The sequence below is a fragment of the Montipora foliosa genome, chromosome 12, assembly GCF_036669935.1.
Source record: "Montipora foliosa isolate CH-2021 chromosome 12, ASM3666993v2, whole genome shotgun sequence".
NCBI classification, from domain to species: Eukaryota; Metazoa; Cnidaria; class Anthozoa; order Scleractinia; family Acroporidae; genus Montipora; species Montipora foliosa.
In genome coordinates this window covers 18,087,316-18,109,815 of record NC_090880.1, presented here as the reverse complement: position 1 = coordinate 18,109,815, position 22,500 = coordinate 18,087,316, and the positions used below count along the sequence as shown (strand labels likewise).

General features: G+C 39.4%; 1 protein-coding gene across 3 annotated transcripts in view; it reads left to right on the top strand.

Annotated features, from left to right (window-relative positions):
* Positions 1-22,500, top strand: part of LOC137978706 (E3 ubiquitin-protein ligase HACE1-like) — a 41,135-nt gene that overhangs the window by 5,268 nt on the left and 13,367 nt on the right. For all 3 annotated transcript variants that reach the window (XM_068825723.1, XM_068825725.1, XM_068825724.1), the window contains exons 3-11: positions 1-18; positions 1,783-1,978; positions 6,407-6,495; positions 14,312-14,566; positions 16,280-16,467; positions 17,956-18,104; positions 19,128-19,230; positions 20,314-20,773; positions 21,787-21,933. The exon at positions 1-18 is cut by the window's left edge and continues 1,477 nt beyond it. In XM_068825723.1, the coding sequence (XP_068681824.1) occupies positions 1-18; positions 1,783-1,978; positions 6,407-6,495; positions 14,312-14,566; positions 16,280-16,467; positions 17,956-18,104; positions 19,128-19,230; positions 20,314-20,773; positions 21,787-21,933 (1,605 nt within the window). The remainder of the gene's footprint in view (positions 19-1,782; positions 1,979-6,406; positions 6,496-14,311; positions 14,567-16,279; positions 16,468-17,955; positions 18,105-19,127; positions 19,231-20,313; positions 20,774-21,786; positions 21,934-22,500) is intronic.

Genomic DNA, 22,500 nt, shown 5'->3' with positions numbered 1-22,500 from the left:
TATGCTGGACAACACATGGTATGATTTTTCTTAAAATGCAGCTTCTTTTTGCCATGAAAAAGTTAATGCTGATTCTGGAAGTTCCAGAGTTGGCAGAGTCAGTGGTTTCAATAATTACTGACTTTTGACGAAAACTGTTGGCTACTGTACTTCACTTACATACATACATGTACATACAATGTACATAAATACATGTACATACTTTAATAATTGACTGCTCCCCGTAGGGGCTTTTCAGGGCCAACGAAACACAATCAACAAAATGACGGAACTGAACAACAACAACAACTGTTAAGAATCCCAACTGGCCTGAGGCAAATCAGTTGGCTATTTACAAGTGCAGCTCGAAAGTTGCACCAAGGACTACCAATTCAGCAAGTGGTCAGAGCAGGTGTTGAACCCAGGATCTCTGGATGTGAAGGCAAGTGCCCTATACTGGGCCACACTGACTCCTGCCACACTGCCTCCTATTAAAGACAGAATGATCTTTCAAACCTAAGATTAAACTTTGTTTTTGCAATGACAACAGTCGTTTATTCTACTCAAACTGGCCGCCAACCTCAAATTTTACAGAAACCCCTGAGAGTGATTGTAATCGGGATCTTTGTGTGCTAATCTTTCAAATTTAGTGGTAAGTTTACAGTACAACGACCTGTACCATGCCTTCTGATATTATGTGATGGTGCGATTTCGCACAATCGACCTCAAATTGTATCCGATCACACAATTCACGAAAAATCGTATGATTCACAAAAGAACGCACAAAATTCATAAAATAAAACATAAATCAACAAGTTTCTTAGGAGTTCCTGCATAAATACGCCATTTTAAAGATGATTTACATGTACCTTGGAAAACGCTAAAAAGCCTTGAAGTTCGTTACCTTCAATTTCGTAAATATTCGAAGTTCAAGGCGTTATTTTGCATGTGGGGGGCCTGGTACGAGTCTCATTTGTAACGAGTCGCCAATTGGTGTAACACAAACACGCTCTTCAGATTAGCAAGTCTGTTCAGAAATATAATACTGCACACAATTAAAACAAAGTGTAATAAGCTAGTCGTAGCATACAGGAATATTGATCATTCATCTGGCATGTTAGCTGTGTCCTTTCAACTTTTAACGTGGTACACCAATAGTGCAGAAGACCTCATTTTTTTTACTTGTCCCAACTAATGTCAATCAAGATTCATAATTACTGTTCCTTTATGTTCAATGTTATGTATTCTGTCCTGAAACCTTGAAAAACAAGCTTAAAATTGCTCAGAAAAAAATCTCATAATTTACAATTATTATATTTATCGCATAATTGGCCTTTCTAATTGCATAATCTGCCTTGCAAATTATGCACAATTTGCATTTTTTCATCACACCCTATCAGAAGGCCTGCTGTACATAGTTTGTTAACTCATAAGTTTTTTGTGGTCATGCAAGAAAAAAGGGATGTCGACCATGAAGGCTTGCAAAAATTAGTATTTCATTCCAGGATACAGTGAAAACCTCCTTATTTTTCTCCAGATTAAACTCTTTTTACGTTATTTTACTAGATAAGAATATATATAATGATTGACCCCTTTTCAGCCATAAAGCTAGTCAATCCAGAGTGCATGGCTCAACTTTTAGCTGGAAATGCAAACCTGAATGGTTGTAAGAAATGGAATTAGCTTCCTACAGTACACTGTAGCCAATCATATGCAATCTAACAACTAGGATATCACTGTAAGGTGCTTTTATCAATGACTTCAAGGAACTCATTGATGGTTTTAATTTTTTCAATGTTGCAGTGCATTTCAGTCTTGCTGAAGATGGGTGCAAATGCCTTCACGTTTAAGACTGATGATGGTGGAAACTTGTTGCACTTTGCTGTAGAATGTTCATCACACTTCAGGGCTTCATGGGAATGTGATAGGGACACCTCACTCTGCCTTAGAGAACTGCTGAAGACAATCACACTCCTTGTTGATGAAGCAGATGATCATGGTAAGCAACATTCACAGGGTTTTCATTATGAATTGAGAATGGGAAAATGGCCTGAGGAGCAAAAAATCTCCTTTTGCTTGTTCCTATCTGGAGGAGGTTGTGGGCATGGGTGATTACTCCCTCAAAAAAGCCACCAGATATGAGAAAAATCCTCCACCCACCCACTGGATGCAAAACATTTTGAGGTGGTTCAATTGGTTGAGCATCGGGCGGTCATGCGGGAGGTCGTGCGTTCAACTCTGGCCGGACCAACACTCAGGGTCTTTAAATAACTGAGGAGAAAGTGCTGCCTTTGTAATTACATCTGCAAAATTTAATGGTTAGACTCTCTAGTCTTCTCGCACAAGGACGATAAGCCGGAGGTCCCGTCTCACAACCCTTCGAAGTTCATACAGTGTAATCCTGTGGGACGTACATGTATTTAAGAACCCGCACACTTGTTGCAAAGAGTAGGGCATGTAGTTCCCGGTGTTGTGGTCTGTCTTCTGTGATGTATCATGGTTTGGAGGGTACAGTAAATGCTTGGAGATATTAGCTACACCAAGCTACTCTAAAAATCCAAGGGTAAATAAAGATAATATATGATATGATATGAGCAAAAAACTAATCATCAAAGTGCCCAGTTTAATAGGCCATTTTATAGGTGGTTTTCACATAACATCTGTACATCTTCATCACCATGTTGGTGGATGAAAACAGACGATCTTGCATTAGCTCCTTTTGTTGGTCCAGCAGTAATAATAATAAATACATTACATGTACATTGCATCATTTTTGTCTGTGTCTCTAGAGATTGGTCACAAACCATCTATTGCATTCAAAAGGTCGCAGTTATTTGAATGATTTTTATTTCATTTCTACAGTACTGTAACAGTACATGTACACTGTATTTCATGTTTTTTCCTCCTCACTAACATTGAAAATGATAAAAAAACTAATATTGAAGATCCGTTACCTGGATTCATGATAAGAAATAATTATAACCGTTCTGTGTTAAAAAGTTTTAACAAGACTATGAGCTTTCGACGGACTGAACTGCTGTCTTCAACGGATAAAAATTATCCGTTGAAGACAGCTGTTCAGTCTGTCAAAAGCTCATAGTCTTTTTAAAACTTTTTACCAGAGAGCCCTTATACTTATTTCTTATGAAAAAACTAGTTTGAAATTAAACTAAGTAAACTGTAATATCAACAATAATCTATTTTGCCTTAATGGCCAACCACTTTATAAATTGGGCTTTAAGTTTCATCGTCATCATAGTCACTATCGTAATTAGCCATGTTCTTACAGTATCTACTCTATTGTGTGATTGCATGGAATTCCTCTTGCTGTTAATTAACTTGTGCATGTTGCTCTTAAACATTGTATTTACAGTTGTAGGTTATTGGCCATAATGATTATTCTTTGCTCCACAATTTTTGAGTGGGCAAATTAAAATTTTACTGTACATCTAATCCAAATCTCTCTTAATGAGAGCAGCTCAATTTTGATGTTGATGATTTTAAGTATTGTGTATTCACCTTAATGATGCAAGGACAAGTTTTGCATAGTGAGCGCACATTTGAAAGTGCCGGGTTGCTTGTTAGTTTTGAGTGCACTTCAAAGTAAAAAGTTGCCTATGTTTTTGTCGCATTTGAATGAAATTAGTGGAGGTTGTGAAAAGATTCGAAAGTCAAAAAGTATCATTCTTAATAACTTTAAATTACTCCAAAATGATCCTGAGACTGTTAGGATATTTTCGCAACCTCCAGTTATTGTATTCAGATGCGACAAAAACATAGGCAACTTTTAGTTACGTGTAGAAGCGCACTCAAAACTAATGAACAACCTGGCAATTTCAAATGCGCACTCAGTGTTCCAAATAAGATTTTAAGGCAGGGTGCCAATAGGGAATTCCAACGGTTCAATTCCCACTGATCCCACCAGATTATTATAAATTTTCCATTAATTTGTCGGGTCATGCAGCTGATCTTGTCGGGGTTTTGACCCGAGACCCGTCGCCTATCTGGAACACTGGCACTCTCACGATGCAAAACTTGCCCATTTACTCTTAACACTAGTCTAGCAAAATATCGGACCGAAGCAATCTGTTAAGATCACCGACCGTTTCAAATGTTCCTCCGCAAATGTCATTTATTGCATAACCAGTACATTACGTAATAAATTATACGTTGGCGAGACAGGTAGACGACTAGGCGACCAATTCCACAAACACCTTCGCGATGTTGAGAAGAATGACAAGGATGCATCCAAGCCAGTCGCTTGCCATTTTAATCTGCCTAACCACTCCAAAAAACACATGGCTATCTGCGGCCTTTCCCGACATCTAGGTACGACAGAAAGCCGCAAGAATCTGGAACAAAAATTCATCTTCCGAATCGGCACCCTTAATCCCCACGGTATTAACCCATGTTTTTCATTTAACTAATGTATTCCTATTTTTCACGTTGCTAATGCCACTACACATGTAAAAAGTACAGTACCGCTCAGAATTAACCTAACAGGGAACACTGAACGGAACGCATTACATATTCGTTCAATTTCCGTTCCCTTATCCGTTTTATATCCGTTCGATACCCGTTACGAATCCGTTCCAGCTCTGTACCGTTCCATTGGACGCGTTCCATGTAACTCAAGAAAAAGAACGCGTTCCTTTGAACGCGTTCACAAAAACCGGTAAGCCGGTAGCATTCACTGCGAGATGAAGATGGGATTGTAACTTTGAGTCAAGCAGTTAGTCTTTTCCTAAAACGAGGTTTTTGCACTAGAGATATTAAAAAAAAAAACAGTTAAATTATTGCAGTGATCAATAAGTTAAATTCTTTTTCAATTGTGCAAAAATGTAATATTTGATTGTATACAAAAAGTGAGCAAAACAAAGACAAAAGATGACTTACGTAATTTGGCCTTGCGCACGGTATTGGTTGTCAAACGCTTACCGACAATACCCAACATTTAGCTGTTATTTCTTTGTTACAAAGAATTTATCTGGAATAATACCGAAAACAAAAGCTTGTCTATTTTGTCTGCTGTTTATTTTGATACTAATTCCTTGTGTTGATTTTTCTTTGTTGGCACACAGCACCAAGACAAAGTTGGTGGAATCCGAGAATTTTTCGTTGGACTTGTTACATTTTGATCTGAAACATCGCACTTTTAATTTCTTTCCTATCACTTTAACCTTTCTATCATTCGTTTGGTTTGCGGCAGCTATCGTTTGAAAGAATGGAAAAAAGAAAGGTTTAAAGCGTTGTAAAGGTTTCGAGGGTTTAGAGCCTTTCAAAGTTTGTACTTTGCATGAGAGAATTAGTCACATATTGAGTAAAAAATTGTCACGTGCTAGGCAACCAAACTTGTTTAGTGAAGCAGAACGAGCTAATTGTTTTGTTTGTGCGCATTTCACGGCTAGTGGAATTTTAACGTGTATTTTCGGTTATGTACAAAAGAAATATCTTAAAGGAAGGATTAGAGTGAAGGAAACCCAGTGTTTTACAAACGATTCAAACCGAACGAACCAAACCACAGATCAAACCATTTGAACGCTAAGATAAATTTATTTTTGGCGTGATGCTTAAAAATTTAGTGCAAAAACTAGTGGCGTAACGCTAGTTCTGGTTCTACAACTCTAAAAGTACTTATTGTCTGTGGATGAACGGTATTATCCAACTAATTTGTACGTACATTTTCAAGCCTCTTTGGCCATAATTATTGAGAAAAAGAAAATATTTACACTAACATCTCAATCCCGTTCACTGCAGCTGTTTTTCTCGCTGATTTGAAGTGCGGGTTTTTTTGTTTTGTTCTTAATTGAAAACAGAAAAGTATTTTGAAGCTTTCTCTTTACCAGCTAAATGCACATGAAATGTATTTTCCATCTCCGTTTTCAGATTATTACAGTTTCCCAATTGTTGTCTTAAAATCAAGTGCTTAATTTAGCGGCCTTGAACACCAATCCCTTTTTTATCTGGGCTGGATGTCAAGCGACACGCGCCTAATGCAAACAAATGTGGACTTCACAAAGTACACGTAAATCTCACTAAGCCGGGATGTTCTCTAGAACGCGTTCCTGCAGATGAGAACGTGTTCTAGGGAACAGGTTAAAGAGAACTTGTTTGTTCCATATCCGTCCTGCCCCCGTTCCATATCTGTTCTGTTGCTGCTTCATTTCTCGTTCAAGTTTCGTTCTGATCGCGTTCGCGAACGAGTTCCATGTTAGGTTAATTCTGAGCGGTACTGTACACACAACCCATAATTCCTCAATTCACTCTGACGAAGGGCTAATGCTCGAAACGTCAGCTTTTAAAATCCCTGTACGGTGGTCAATTTACATTTACATTATCAACTCCGTTGATAAAACCAAATATTTTTGTGCAATAATTTCTTTGTTTGTTACATGTACCAGCACTCATCCGAGATTGTACTTTGCAGGTTTCACTCCTTTAATGTATGCTTGCGAGAGTGGTAATCCCCAGTGTGTCAAGGTGCTTCTTGAGAATGGGGCTTCAGTGAATTCCACTGTGAGTATACTGCCAGAAAGTATTGACCCCTCGGGACGAGACAATACCTCGTCTTTGCTATGGGTAGTGGTCACGTGCTGCCAAAGTATGCACATTTTTTTCCCTTGGTAAAACCGAGGTGCAATTTGCTGCGGGAAGGACAAATGATAGATCTGTAAGTTGTACTTGTCAAATAAGCAGAAGGCTCTCAAATTTTGAATCTCATGGTGTGAAGAATCGATTCTTAATGCAAGAAATTGTAATCAAAATGAGAAAGGGCGCAATTTACGTAAGGACTCAAATTTTATAATAATTGCATAATGTAAAAACGAAGACTTCTTTAAAGATACAGAGATACTGTTAACTACAGTGTAAGTGACAGCTGTATTATCCAACCAACGAAACACTCGTTATCCAAGCCGTTTTACTGTATTTGTGCTTGAGAATTTTTTTTTTGGTTTTGAAAAAGGGTTGTCTAGCAAACGCAGAACTAGAAAATGCAGACCCACAGACCTACAAATGTAGAAAACACAGACCAAAAAAAAAAAAAGCAGACCTAGACAACACAGACCCAGAATATGCAGACCTTATACAAAGTCATGTAGAAAATAACACTTCCTTCGCCAGCACTATAACTTACTAAATTCTGACCAATTCAGTTCAGTGACGAATGCTATAATGACCCTGTGATTTATGCGGATGAGCCTCAAAAACTGTGTTGAAAACATGTCACTAAATCGCTAGAAATGGTTCATTTTTAGTCTGATAAAAATTAATAATATCTCTTAGCAAATCATGGCATTCACAGAATTTTAACTTTGACAAAACATGAGGGCACCATTAGTTTTATTATTTTGGTTATAGGGTGATAATAATTTATCATGATAATCATAGGGAAATCATGGGAGTAATGTAGCTAGACAAATTAAAAGTTCCATTTACTCAGTGGCACTGTAAAACACGAAAATTTCTTTTATTCATCAGTGGCACTAAATAATAATTTCCTACCGGCTAATTTACAATAAAAAACTGAACTTGATCGTTATTCTACACAAACATCAACTTCTCCCTTTTACTGCGGCATTTTTTGCACACTGGTTGGTTTTCCGCCATTTTTTTCAGTTACGTGTAAGACACACTATCACTTAGCGGGCTTAGGGTAAGCAGTCTAACCAAGCCGAATGCTTACATGTACATACGGCTTGGTTAGGTTTATACCATTGGATTTAGCATTTAGCAATTTCTACCCATTAGTACCCATAACCGGTGCACTGTGTTACTGGCTAAAACAGGTAAAAATGTATTTTAGTTCGAAAAATTGAAATGCTTAGCAAGCACGAGTAAGGCGATGCTATGAATTCTAGCATAAGTGTTGTCCATGAGTACATTTCCTTACTTTAAGAAATACCGATGAAGTGCGGGCCAACCTAAAGGAAACACAAAACACTTATTAAGGAAGAATTTGGTCATTCATGTTAACTGTTTGGAAGGTATACATGGCATGCGGCGTCACATGGCGTCTGTTGCGCATAGCAACTTTAATAGTAGTTACCTACATATACTTCGTTTAATATCGGTACTTAGTGAACTGCTTATTCAAATAGGTTTATTCAACCGAGAAGCCATCTGTCGATGAAATTTGAAATAATCAGGTCTGACAACAATCTTGTGTACTGTAGCAGAATGGTTTACTCAAAGAAGGCAGGATTCAACTAATTGGCAAAATTTTATGACTTTACATGTAACTCGCCGGCAAAATGGTTCAATCAAGTGTCAAATGGTTTGAGAGACGGGCAATCGATTCAGTGCAAAGTCAAAAATTTAATGGACAAGGCAAGACTGAAATAGTTGAGTTAAAGAGGGAATGGTTGAACTAGTTGACGAATGACTTCACTCACTGGCAAATGGTTTAATGGCCAGGCAAGTGATTCAGTGCAATGTCAAATGGACAATACAAGACTGAAATGATTTAGTAAAAGAACGAACGGTTCAACAAATCGATAGACGACTTAACTCAATGGCAAATGGTTTAATCAAGTGTCAAATGGTTTAATAGTCAGGCACATGATTCAGTGCAAGGTCAAATAGACAAGTCAAGAGAGAGAGAGATAGATAGATAGCTTTATTAAATAAAACCATTGCAGCCAAGGGCTGAATTACGGCTATTTACAATCGAACAATATATATTAAAAATATATTAAAAATATATTAAAAGCAAGATTGCTCACCGAGAACTAAAAGCTAAGAACGGGAAGAATTTGCCATTAAAAAGCTCCGCTGGAAGCGATTTGTCTTACAAAGAGGGACATTGAAAGTCCTCTTTTTCCTGAGAGTTACTTGGCATTCATTCTTGGGCGGCAGTAAGTGATGGAACCTGTGGTTGGGGTCTTGAAGGATCTTATCGAAGAGGCGCGTGGTGAGTTCCTCTCTTCGAGCGCTTAATAGCGGCAGCCCCAGGGCGACGCGCGCTCCGGAATAGCTCAAGGTGGGATAGATGATACGAAAGGCGCGTTTTTGAAGCCTTTCCAGTTCATCTGATAGGTATATGGGAAGGCTATTATGAAAGGTCTCGCAGGCGTATTCGGCGACCGGCCGAATGCATGTGGTGTAGAAACATACAAGTTCGAGCGGGTCGAGGCCCGCTCGTTTTAACTGCCTCAGCAAGTACAGTCTGGACGCTACCTTCTTAACTATCTCAGCAACATGCGCGTTCCATTTCAAATTGTCAGAGATGAAGAGACCCAAAAGTTTGGCACTCTTAACAACTTCGATGTTCTTATTATTGATGACGACAGGTGGAAATGAACGCTAGCAAAACAAATCTGCAACTCTTTACATTTTGCTTCGTTCAGCTGGAACCGATCTGCCTGAGCTGCCCCAACTAAATTATCTACAGCTGTTTGGATCTGACTACAATCACTCTTGTGGGTTGTTTCACTTATGGTGGTGTCGTCGACATATTTCCATAGATCAACGCCTTCGACGTGGAGCTCGTTGATCATCACCACAAAGAGCCAGGGACCAAGCTTAGTCCCTTGTGGTACGCCGGCAGGGACTCTACCCCACTCTGAGAAGCAGTCTTGAGAGAGCTTGACTCTTTGGTGCCGATCAGTGAGGAAATCTTCAATCCGGAGACGAACCCACTCAGGCATGTCAAAGTTCTTAAGCTTCTCCAATAGAATGCGGTGATCAATCAGATCGAAAGCCTTCTTGAAGTCAAATAGAACTACACGGACCGTAGAGCTGTTGCCATCGGTCTTCTGATACCATGTGTGCAGCATACTAATGAGAGCATGCGCAGTAGAGGAATTGGGAACCGTTCCAAATTGATTCCAATCAACTTTGACCAGGACGGCTGGCTTGATGTATTCCTCAACCACGTACTCTTCGGCCACTTTTGACAGTATTGGCGTTAGTGATATAGGTCGCAGATGCCTGTTAACATCAAGCACTAGTGACTGCTTGGGGAGGGGTGTAATATCCGCTCGTTTCCATGACTTAGGTAGGCGACTCTCCTGGAAGCTAGAATTCAGGATGTCTGCTACAGGGGCAGCAAGTATATCCGCATTATCTTTGAGAAGCCAAGAGGGGATTTGATCAGGACCAGACGCTTTGTTGGGGTTGAGAGTGCGCAGCTTCTGTAGAACAGAATATTCCGTGATGAGCCTCGGGCGTGGCTCAACAGGTGCTGCGTTATTGTGCTCGCTCGGTCGCGCACGTAGTGGTTCGAACACACTCATAGGAGAGAGGAAGCTGGAATTGATCAGATTCGCCAGGAACCGAGAGTCCTTAGGAGGTTCGCCCTGTTCACCGACGACGTGCTGGAAATCTACAAGTGGGTCGGCGCGAGCCGGTGGTGCAAAACCACTAAGATTTTTTACTTCCTTCCACCAGACTGCAGGCTTACATGATTTAAGATGTTTTACCTTAGCCTCGTAGAATTTAGCTCGGCAGTTCTTCCTAGCACGGTTGACTTTATTGCGAAAAATGTTATAGTCGATCATATTACCGCTGACCAGGGCTTGCTGGCGACGCCGAATGAGCGTTTTCAGAGAAACATTAACCCATGGCGGCTCATTAGAAGCAACTTTCTTTGATTTAAATGGCATAATTCCGTCGAGGCCCGTAATGATCACCTTTTCAAGCACTTGGGTCTTCTCCTCACATAAGTCCTTGTCTTGAACTAGAGACAAGATGTCAACCTCTCTCAAATAAGAGAGAGAAGAGAAGATTTAGTCGACATGGGGTCTGGCATAAATATCAGTCGTCAGCCCGATAAAACTTGGCACAAACCTGACAGGCATTTTTGTTCTCTGGGTGAAATAGTTTTTTCCCTTCTTTTTGGATCGATTATTCTTTTTGTTTTTCGAGGGCAGGGCTAAATTCAACTGATTAATGATGTCCACCGCATGAGGATAAACAAGATAAGGTCCTATGTCCCAGCTCAGAGTTGTCTTCTTGTTAGCTTTACTATGTTTTTGTACGTGAAATGGAAACTGTGTCGAAGTGGGGTTTCGTAAAGAATGTAGTCTCCTTCGCAACCATCTTTTGGGATGTCACACAACAAGCTTTGTGTGACATCCTGACCATTGAGTACATGACTGACTAAAAAGAAGGGTCCTTAAGGTACTGTAATTCCCTTCAGTTGGAAATGACGTTTTACTGACGTACTCCAGATTTTTGTCAGACTTGGCACAGTTAATATTCATACCCAGGACACTGAAAAAAGGCAATATAAAGATGGGGTCTCCATGCTTGTTTTTGCACTGCATGCCCTTTACTCTAAGTACAACAAAAAAAGCAAGGCTGCACAAATAAACCCTGGTGTTTGTGTCACCTTGGTTTTTTTGTTGTACTTAAAAATTACGTGACACACTGGTCTCTTTTGGTGATCCACCTTCCCACTCTTGCCGTGGGAGAATGGCTGTGCTGTTCCCAACCCAGCTTACCACATTTGTTGTGTGGAGCTGCCACTTAAAGAGGTTTCTAAGACACCCGCCTGGTCTGTTAGCTATATGTATACTATGCTGATGAGGCCCAGCAAGGCCAAAACAGCTTTCCATGTCTGCTAATTAACCAGGTGAAATGGTTGTGCGCATGCGTGGTGTTGGGCACACCAAGGTTGGTGTTTGTGTCACCTTGATTTTTCGTTGTTCTTGTAATGAAGGTTATTCAGCGTGAAAACAAGCACGGTGACACCATCTTTTTAGTGCCTTTTTTTAGTGTCCTGTGTATGAATATCAATTATGCCAAGTTTGACAAAAATCTGGATAGTACATCATTTTCAAGGGAGTTACTGTACCTTAAGGACCCTTCTTTTTAGTCAGTCACATAGTCAGTGGTCAGGATGTCACGCAAAGCTCGTTGTGTGACATCCCGAAAGATGGCGAATGAAGGAGACAATGTTTCGTTTGGCAAACCACAAACCATTTTGGTTTTCTCAGTTTCATTTCAATTTCTGGCATTTTTGGCGGTGATAGCCGCCCCTTGAGAAGCAAGTTACAATAATTCCTTCCACATATTATCGTTAAACTTGTGAAATCTCAATTGTAATTGATGCATTCTTGCAAGGCATCGGAGCCTTTGTCAGTACTATTTTGAGACCAAAATTAATATACCGACGAATAATTTAAGAATGGTTTCTTATTTCATGTCTAATGAACAAATGGAACAAGTAAATCCTCTTTTGAGAGAGAAACGATTGTGGTATAGGTTTGTTTTGGCTAGACTGTGCTAGCTATAGTGACCTCAGTAGTTTCTGAAAAACAGCTTCTCTAGGATAGGGGGCATTTGGGGAGTTTACTGTTAGTATAGGGTAGCAAAACTCAGCTGAGCCAGCTCTGGTATAGGCTAAGGGTTCCAGGGTCACAGCACACATCCCCCACCCAGAAATTCGTAAAGTACCGCCCCTGGGCCAGAAGCTAAGTTGCGGTAATTCTTGATTCCAGTGTGTGAAGGCTTGACGAAGCTCATAAATTGACATATTGTTGTTTTACGAGGAAACATTTATCCAATCTGGACATTTTACCTAAATTACTCCACTGTGTAGCTTGATGATGTAGTATAATGAAAGTCACCTTTTATGAAGATGATTAATGAACTATACTCTTTAAATTTACTATAACTTTGTTTCACATTGTACAAGCGAGGAACTTAAGACCAGGGTACAACGCAGTTACGATCAACAGACGAGGATTTTGTGAATATGATGAAAAGTTAAACAAATGGTAAAAATGTGTCCCCACGTCCCACTTTTTGACACAGCCCAACCAGGCATTACATTAAGAGCCGGTCACCCTGAATATGTAAGCTTTCAGTTTTGTGTGTATGTATGTTCCTTGCGCTGAGCTGCAAAAAACAAGTAGACATATTCTCTCGTAAACTTGAATGAATAAAACTTTAAAATGTGATTACGGCGAAGTCCACACAAGCTTCAAGAAATGATGCAGAAATCAGCTAGAAAGTTTTTAACACTTGTCAAAATGTGCTTTTTCCATGCCTAGAAAATGCCCACCAATCAATGGCAGCTCCAACATTCCTCTCTTTGATAGAGATTGACTGAATTATAAAAGATCACTGTTGTACCCCAACAGTACTTGCTTTTTGGAAAAATTACTGATAAAAAATTGGAAAACTATTCTGCTCAAGTGGTGACCAAGTTTGGAAAAATCCAATCATTTATTTCTGCTACACGATTAGATCTGTACAGGCCCGCAAATGATCCTGGCCTGAAAATGATCCCTGCACCAGAAATGATCCCCAATTTGGACCGCAAATGATCCCTCGACCAGAAATGACCTTAATAAATGATCCCCCCAAAATCAGGAATGGTATGGACTCCATGAATAGTCCATGGATATATGAGGAAACTACAAACTCCTCTGGCATAAAGCACAAATAAAAGCAGGTAAACATCCTGTACTAAATAACCGAATGAGCATGCATAGTTTTGAGCAAAAAATAAATAAAATGAAAAAGGAAGGAATTTACAATGCTTACCTTAGGAAGTGCACGAAACTTTAACATGTACGTTTCGGAGATTATGATTATTAAATCGTTGGATTCACTTGCACCTGGAAATTTTTTTAATGCGTGAGAACAAAGCTATAAACCGTGTCTTGCAAAAGCAATATGGGAGAGAACAGAGCTCATTTTAGACGAATTTCTGTGGGAACACGGCGTGGTTAAAATTGCTGTGTTCCCTTATGCTTGCATTCGTTTCATATCCCAGCATTTACGGTGTAGCTATAGGGGATAAGACAAATCTGAAAAGGAAGAACTGACTGAAAGTAAAACAGAAGTTGGGCTTAAATTATTCCTTTCAGGTTAACTGTTTTTTTTTTTAGTTGTACTTCTTTTTGTTGGCCCTATTTGGAAAAAATGAGGAGTGTCGCACAATTCCAAGTACATTTTAGGCGTTGCAATCGTAGAGTAGAAAAATATACATGTTACAGTTAACAAGAAAATTGTGTTGCTGCACATATACATGTAACTGCTGCATTTTAAGTTAAAATACATAAAGATGCTACATTGTAAGTTTTAAAGTTGTAAAATTTACATGTCAAGCATTTGAATGTAATGATTGTTCCGTTATAAGGGAAAAAATATGTTAAGTTTAAATCCTCTCTCTAAATTCTTGAGTCCAGTCCATTTTTAAATTACTGATGAGGCAACCATGTCCGGTCCGGTCCGGTCCGGTCAATTTGGGGACCATTTCTGGTCCAAGGATCATTTGCGGTCCTATTCAACTTTCTCTCCACAGTTTAATAATAATTATTGTTATCATTATAGTGACTTTCATTATATTGTGTACTGTACATTACAATCCACTTCACAGGACAGTGATGGTACATCAAGCCTTCACCTGGCAGCAATGTCTGGAGACACTGAATGTGTTCAATTGCTACTCAACTTTGGACACCGAGTGGATTGTGTGGACCGTTATGGGTGGCCACCATTACTGTATGCCAATTTTAAGGCTCATGAGAGCTGTGTGTTGGCACTAATGAAACCCAAACCAGAGCAAGTGTTCATTCTGGGATATCTCCTGAGAGGAGCTAAAAATGAAGTGGAGAAGAAAAGGGCAGTTAAGGTAATATCCCTTCACCACGATTTTATTGTTGTGTTCTGAATCACGCAAGGAGATACATGACTTGTTTGAAACAATTTTCTTGGGGAAAGACTTTTAAGTTAAGCAATGCACACAGTGGAAGAGGCTAAAAACTTTCATTCATTGCTTGTGGTTGTCCAATTATTGAAAAAAATCTGTCCCTTCATTTGCATGGTAATGGACTCAAATCCATGACCATGCAATTGATGGTTTGCATCTGGCGTCATGGCGGCAATGGTGCGAATTTGACTCTATTATTATGCAAAACGTTTGAGGTCTTCTATTGTTTTGACCAACAAAGCTGTCTCAGCACATGGATGCAAACCAAGAGTTGCACTGCAGAATAATATTATTCTTTTTGACACTAAGTGAACAATGTTCATGTATGTAATGTATATCTGAGCAGCCTTGAATGGGATTCGAATCCATGACCATGCAATTGCACTGCACGCTTGTAATAATTTTACATAGATTTAGCCAAGCCTAAAAGCGGAGCTTCTGACTGTTATTTATTCTTACAATAAGTTAACCTGGCTTGAGCCTGCGATCCAATCTAAAACTAGTACCTAGTCAGCTGACCTTGATGAGCCTTAAACTTGAGCCTGTGATATTGTCATGTGATACTGGTCATTGGATACCTCGTTTTGACAGGTCTCAATTAACCACAACATGGATTTCCAATATCAAAGATCTTCCCTCCAAAAAACACCGGTACCACAGAGTTTCACGTTTGCATACATGGAGGGTCGGTGTATGGTCGTACAGTCGTATGACCAAAACCAAATTTTCTCGCACAGATCGGTTACCATACATGTATTTCTTACCCATGGTGCTCTGTGCACCCTTCTTGGGTGCACAGAGCTCCTCTATTCTTCTGGCACTGAGTGAACAATGTTCATGCATGTAATGTATATCTGAGCAGTTCCACATGCTTGTATGCATACTTGTTATTTATTACATTGTATATCTATCAGATAATTATAGTGTACTTGCTATGATTGGCTCATTTAGGGGGACGCATTCTACAGTATGGTCCACTTCAAGGCCTGCTAAATTTTTATGCTTCATTTTCTAGCAGGGTTTTTGTGTTGTGATGTGTTGTTTATGTGAAATAACTTTTGAAAATGTAAATGTTTGAACCTTGCAGCAACTATTTCAAAAAAACAATAAGATTAAATTTATTCTTTTCTTCAAATCTTTATGCATGCCAATGATTTGTGGCAGTTGAATGTTCTGCTTGACTAGTACATGTACTTCAACTATCTTTATACGTACTTTCTTACTTCCCTTATTACCTCAGAGTATAATAAATATCTTACTAACCTTTATTTTCTTGGCCTGTAGTTGCAAGTTACAGACCCTTGTTTTTTCCCATTGACCTCTGGCCCGTCGCCTTTGCGCTTGGGCCATACAGTAAGTCAGCTGAAAAAAACTTGATCTATAACTTACAGTACAGACCAAGAATATGAGGTTAGTAAGGAGTATGTACAGCTGTATCCACCCTACTTTAAATGGAGACTGTAGTAGATAAGAATTAATTTTCAGTGCGTCTATTCAAAGGCACGAAAATCTACTGTTTGTTTACAGTAATTCCCCGAAAGGTTATTCTGTGCCTCGTGAAAAATTGATGACGTTTTCATGTGCAAAGAGTTACATGTATAGTGCAATATGTTGAGTGCATTTGTTTGCTTTCAGGTTGTCAAGAATGTGCTTGTATCGTTAGCCAATCATGATGCATACTACACTGTGTTTAATGATTTTATCCGTCAAAACCCTGAAATGCTTGATGAGAACAACTATGGCCTTCTGCAGCACACTTGGAGAGCAATCTTGGATTTTGACAACAAGAGAAGGTGGTTCTTGCGGAAACTATCTGAAATCGAGTGAGGCTATATGCATTATTTTTTCGTTTATCGTGCAAACCTAAACGCTCAAAAATAATTTTACACACTGATGAGACATACTGGTAACAGGGTTCATACAGAGTCTTGAATTCTTGAAAAAGTCTGGAAATTTGCAAACCACTTTTCCAGACCTGGAAAAAGTCTGGAAAAATGGTAAAAAGTCTGGAGAATTTTTTGTTTCGAAACTGAAACAAGTGCTTTATTGCTTAGTGAATTTTTTCAGGCAGTCAAATCTTATTTAAAATTTCGTCTTAGGCGAAAACATTCAATCGCAGACCGAGTAGTCTCAGATCTCTCTTACGCCAGCACTGTATCGTGGTTAGTGTATGTTCACAGTGCATCATGGGACAAACTATATATACGAAACTTGGGTCTGGAAAAAGAAATTCGCATTTTGGAAAAAGTCTGGAAAAAGTCTTTCATTTTGGAACCAAAATTCTGTGCAAACCCAGCGGTAAGTTCTTCCTAGGATCCCCAACCTTGGTTGTCAGTGGGAAGTGTCTTGAAGAAGCGTATTCATAATTTTTGTTCTGACATCACGTGTGTACATTTGTGAAAGGTGAACAATACATGAAGATGGAGAATAGATGAGAATAGAAGGAACTATACACCTTATTCCAAAATGGCCGCCATTTAAATATTCTTTTGTTTTTATTCAAATTAGCCCTTGATGCCTTGTTCTTAAGCTTAAAATTCAAATGAATATTTTATCTTGAACGAGGCAGCAAGGACCAATTTGTATCTGTATAAATGAGCGGCCATTTTGGAATAAGGTGTATAGTACGGTAATTCAAGCACTCTAATAAATAATAATAGCATAACCCAATAATATTGGAAGAAAGCAGCCAGTTAGATTAATTAAGGATGGTGTCACCTATTGTTATTGCGCATACGTTCTGCACATCACGCAATCATTTCGTCACGGACAGTCACATGCTGATTTTATATTTCAAGTTTTTAATATATTTTTTTTCCGATTTGATCCTTGCCTAATTTAATTTCACCATGGCGACATGGACGAAAACCTCTCTTCAAAATGTGTACTTTGCGCAATCCTAAGTCTTTCGCGGTTATTTCATCTTGTTCACTTTGTACAATGTGGGCGAATTATCCTATAATTGAATTTAAAACGTCATGTTGTCGTTAAAACCTCAAATTTAGCGATTTCACGTTATTATTATGCAGAGTACAGCAATAAAATGCGTGCAGCACGATTCTTTTTAACCAATGGTATTATTGTTTTGTTGCCTTGTATTGGGCGTAGCCGTCGTCGTTTTTAAATTGTTAACACCCTATTATTCGACAAGCATCAATAAAAGGGTAGGGTTGTCAACGTTTCAGCTGTTAAAGGTTTGTTTTCTGGCTAGAAATGCATTGCCGGTGGGCTGGCTAGTAGTGCATTGCCATTGCCGGTTTCTTACGTATGTTCCACATGTACTAAGAATCTTACTACTTTCCTTCATATAGATCGAAGCCATTTAGCTGGTCATGTGACAGTATCCATCTAGAAATTGACAGAGAGGACGTTCTTGGAAGTGCAATGAACCAGATGGGAAGAATACTGGGACATGCACTCCGGAGCAAATCACTGAGTGTCACTTTCAAGAATGAACCTGGTATGCTTTACTGTATGTTCTTTCTCTAACTTGCATGCACGCATTTAGATGCATGCCCAATTATGGTATCCAGCATGAAAGTGTCACTTCGGTCTAAATATAGCGATATTTCTTGTTTACAAACATTGACGTCAGATTTCTCACAGAACAAAAGAAGTCATTGTTTCGACAGCCAAGTTGGTTTTGGTTGGTATATTAATAGCAGTGAATGACGTCACGAGAAACATCGCTGTTGACCGAATGCAATCTTAAATTATTCTTTTGTCTTTGTCAGTGTTGATTGGCCTTATTAGCCTCGTTTTCACGTGTAAAATTGAAAGAAATGTGGCTGTAAAACGAGGCTAGTCAGGCCAATTTGCCCAAAGATAAAAGAATAATTTACTGGTGTCCATACTTAGATTTGGTCTATTCGCTACCAATTTTTAGGAACAAAGCACTTCGTGACGTCTATTTTCTGTATTTCCAATTGGCAAGTGATGTTGAAGATGGAGAGAAGAGGAAGAGAGCACTTGGTGACGTTTATCAAAATCGGCTTGCATCTAATAGGCCAGTTTCGATTTATTAAAATTCAGCTTGAGAGAGAGGCTTAGAGGACAAAGACAAAGGAAAGTAGATGATATCCTAATGTCTATCACGTTCATGGCAACTTGTTTCTATCATTTTTGTCCTCTCTGCCTCACTATCAAGCTAAATATTGATATTTCGAAAATGGCCTATTACGTGTACTTTTAGACATCTGAAATTATTATTTCAGACGGACGCAGAAAATGAACGACCTTGCCATCAAGGGCGTTAGTGTGGATTAACTCTCAAAACTAGGTAGATTTCTTTGAGTAAAAAGAAGAAAACTATCGGTGGCGGTGTGGTGTGCCACACTTTACATCTATACCCATCTTTAGGGTACATGTAGTCTTACGCGTCTTTGTGCATGTAAACTAGTCGGAGGTGGTTGTATCAGGGATGAATGAAAGGTTTCTAGAACATTTAATTGATGACGAAGATGGGTGGATTTCTTTCTCACAGGTGTCTGCACTGGTCCCAAGAGGGAATTTTTTGTATGCTTTTGCAAAGATGTCATCGATCCTAAACGAGGCCTCTTTATTGTTGCCGATGATTCTCAGTACAGGTGATTATGAATCCTTTAAAAATAGAGCGGTGAAAGTAATTTCACGATGCCTCTGCTTTTGCGTGACATGTACCTGTACTACACATTGGAGAGTGGGGTGGATTGTGAGACCTTAAATTTTAACGGTTCATTGTACATAATGTGTAGGAGTCTCAGTTCACTTTAGTTTATCCAGGAGTTGTAACCAGGAGCTTACAACTCCAATGCAAGGCCTCTAAGCTATTTTTACACGAGTTTTTACAGTAAATAAGGTTTGGTTTGCAGGAGTAACCATTCTCAAGCCCATGGGTAGTAATTTCTCGTGCAAGACTTCTGATCAGCTCGAAAGGCCTGGTTTCGGGGGGAAGTCAATCTAAAGATAACTTGGTCTGTAAAAACGCCATTTCAGAAATGCAATGAAGTTGTGTGCTGCTAGGACGCCTTCCATAGGACAGAACTGAACCGGCCATACCGGGCATTTGCAAGAACCAACTCTACAACGCCTCCAGATTAACACTTCGAGGATGATATATACTCCTCCAGAAGAATGTTAGGGGATTTTCATGCAAGTGTTCCTTCAAATTGTTGCATTTTCTTTGCAAACTTACGGTCTGGCCGGCCAGCTCTGACAAAAGGAAAGCGCTCTTAGTCACGGGCTCCTGTTTATCTGAGTTTGACTACCCAGGTTTTTGCAAAACAGAGCAAAGCTTCAATTGATAGTATGCACTTTGCAAGGACAGACCACAATACCAGCAACCCAATGTCCTCTTCTTTGCGAATAGTTTGATGGTGATTTAACATCCCACGAATTTCATGAACAAGTGTTATAGGCCGTATCGGTAATGCACTTTTTCTGCTGTTAGTTTGAGACCTTGGGTGTTGGTCCGGCTTGGGCTGGAACTTGTGTGCATACCTGTAACGTACGAATTGTACTCCACGTTTCATCATTATCATTATCATTAAATGATTATTGTTGTTGTTGTTGTCGTTATTATTATTATTATTATTATTAGTATTATTAGTATTATCAATATCAATATCATTATCATTATCATTATCATTGTCATTATCATTATTATTATTATTTTGATTTTCGTCACACAGCCCAGTACCAAACTCTTATTTTGCAAGACATGTCAACCTGGATTCTCACGTTAGTAGCGTGCAGCAATCGGATATCAGTGAAAAAGTCAAACGCGAAAAAGCATCAAGAAGGCTGATCCGAGAAAATCAGTCAAGTGAAGAATTGTCCTCATCCGTGATGTCCGATGAAATCACGGATGAAGAGTTACTGATGGGTATGCAGCTTGAGGGATGTTCCAGTGGCACAGATGAAAACCAACGAAGCATCCCTACAGATAGCTTAGAGAGCGAGTCAATGGATGATACTGTGCGCCTACCTCATCAAGAATCGGGAAATGAGGACACAAGCCAGTCTGATGTTAGCGGGACATCTTCAAGAGAGGAATTTGTGACAGGAGATGGAAGGACCCGTACAACTAATAGCCTCAACCATGCTGGAATATCTCAGACCTCACATGAGTTAACATGGATATCTTGCATGGTAGGTATAATAATAATAATAATAATAATAATAATAATAATAATAATAATAATAATAATAATAATAATAATAATAATAATGATAATGATAATGATAATGATAATGATAATGATAATGATAATGATAATGATAATGATAATAATAATAATAATAATAATAATAATAATTTAATAGCACACGAGATAGCTAGAGTGAATAGCAAAGGAGATGCAAAAGACAGTATTAGGGGAAAGCGAATCCCTTATTAGGAAAATTTTATCTCGACTGTTGACATGAGGTGTCTTTATTATTTAGCTAAGGAATTTTGGTAGTTAAAGCCTCACCCCCCCCCCCCCCCCCGATTCCTTTTTCGAAATTCAAGGCAATAGCGAATGGGAACTGCATTTTATTCTCTTTCACACAATTGGTTTTGATTTGTATTAAGTTGGCAGCGTGTCGGACTCGCAATCCAGCGGTCCCGGGTTCGAGTCCCGCTTTAACCACTACTTGGTTTTGTCTCTCGGTAGCCCCGAGTTCAAATCCTCGGCCACGCTTGTGAATAGCCAACTGGTCTAGTACTAGCCTTGAGCTTCGTGCTATGAACACTTTAACTTTATTTAAGTGTCAATGGATTTAGCACAAGAGCACTAATTGGGGACACAAACGAAATTAACTCACCGGAGTACCCGGAGAAAAACCTCTCGGAGCAGAGAAGAGAACCAACAAGCTCAACCCACATATGACGCCGAGTCTGCGAATCGAGCCCGGGCCACATTGGTGGGAAGCGATCACTCTCACCACTTGCGCCACCCTTGCTCCCCTCAAAAAAACTTAATGACAATGCATGTATAAACTGTTTGTGGGAAAGGTATCCTTGACTTGCAGCGACATAAGTTGCATAAACAAAGGAAGCTGATAAGGGCTCTCTTGTTTTTGATAACAAAATGGTGGAAATGAAGAAAAACGCAGGGCTGCGTTGTTTTCTTAATTTACTGTAAAAGTTGGTCTTAATTTTGTTGTTTTAATTCGACCAGGAGGACAGCAGTGCTGACCAATCCATCATCAACTTGTCTTTACGCTCCAAACTCAAGCAGCTTCGCTTTATTGGTCGCATGATAGGGTTCGCTGTTTGCCAGCACCTGCTCATCAATCTTCAGCTGTCCAAACCATTTGTGAAACAGGTTAGAACCTTTGTAGAATCCTTAACTCGTCGACATGTGGTTTCCATCTGAAGTCTCGAGGCCAGTTAGCACGATAGGCATGCCCAATAGACCTTTTTGCAGATACGGCGGCCATTTTGATTTCTATTGTTCCGAAACACATTATGGGATACTCAGGGGGCACATTAATATGTATTTGCCCCCTGGGCATCCCATAATAGCTATTCGAAACAATAGAAATCAAAATGGCCGCCGTATCTGCAAAAAGGTCTACGACTTGTTAGTGTCTTTAACAGAAGGCACCAGTGGTGGCGTTTGTATCGATTTCTGGTCAACAATCAGTAACGCAGTCTCTCAAACCAGCGTTCACTTGAATATGGCCGCGCGAAAACCTAGACCTGCGCGAAAACCTGGTGACGAGAATGAAGCACAAGCAACAGACGCAAGCGCATTTGCTTGTTGTTCATTAGACTTAACTGATTAGAGTGTAATGTGAAGTGGTAGTTTTATACCCCACATGAACCATGTGAGCGTTAGCCCTACTAATGGTTGTTGTCTATTGTTAACAAAAGGCGCTAATAAACAACA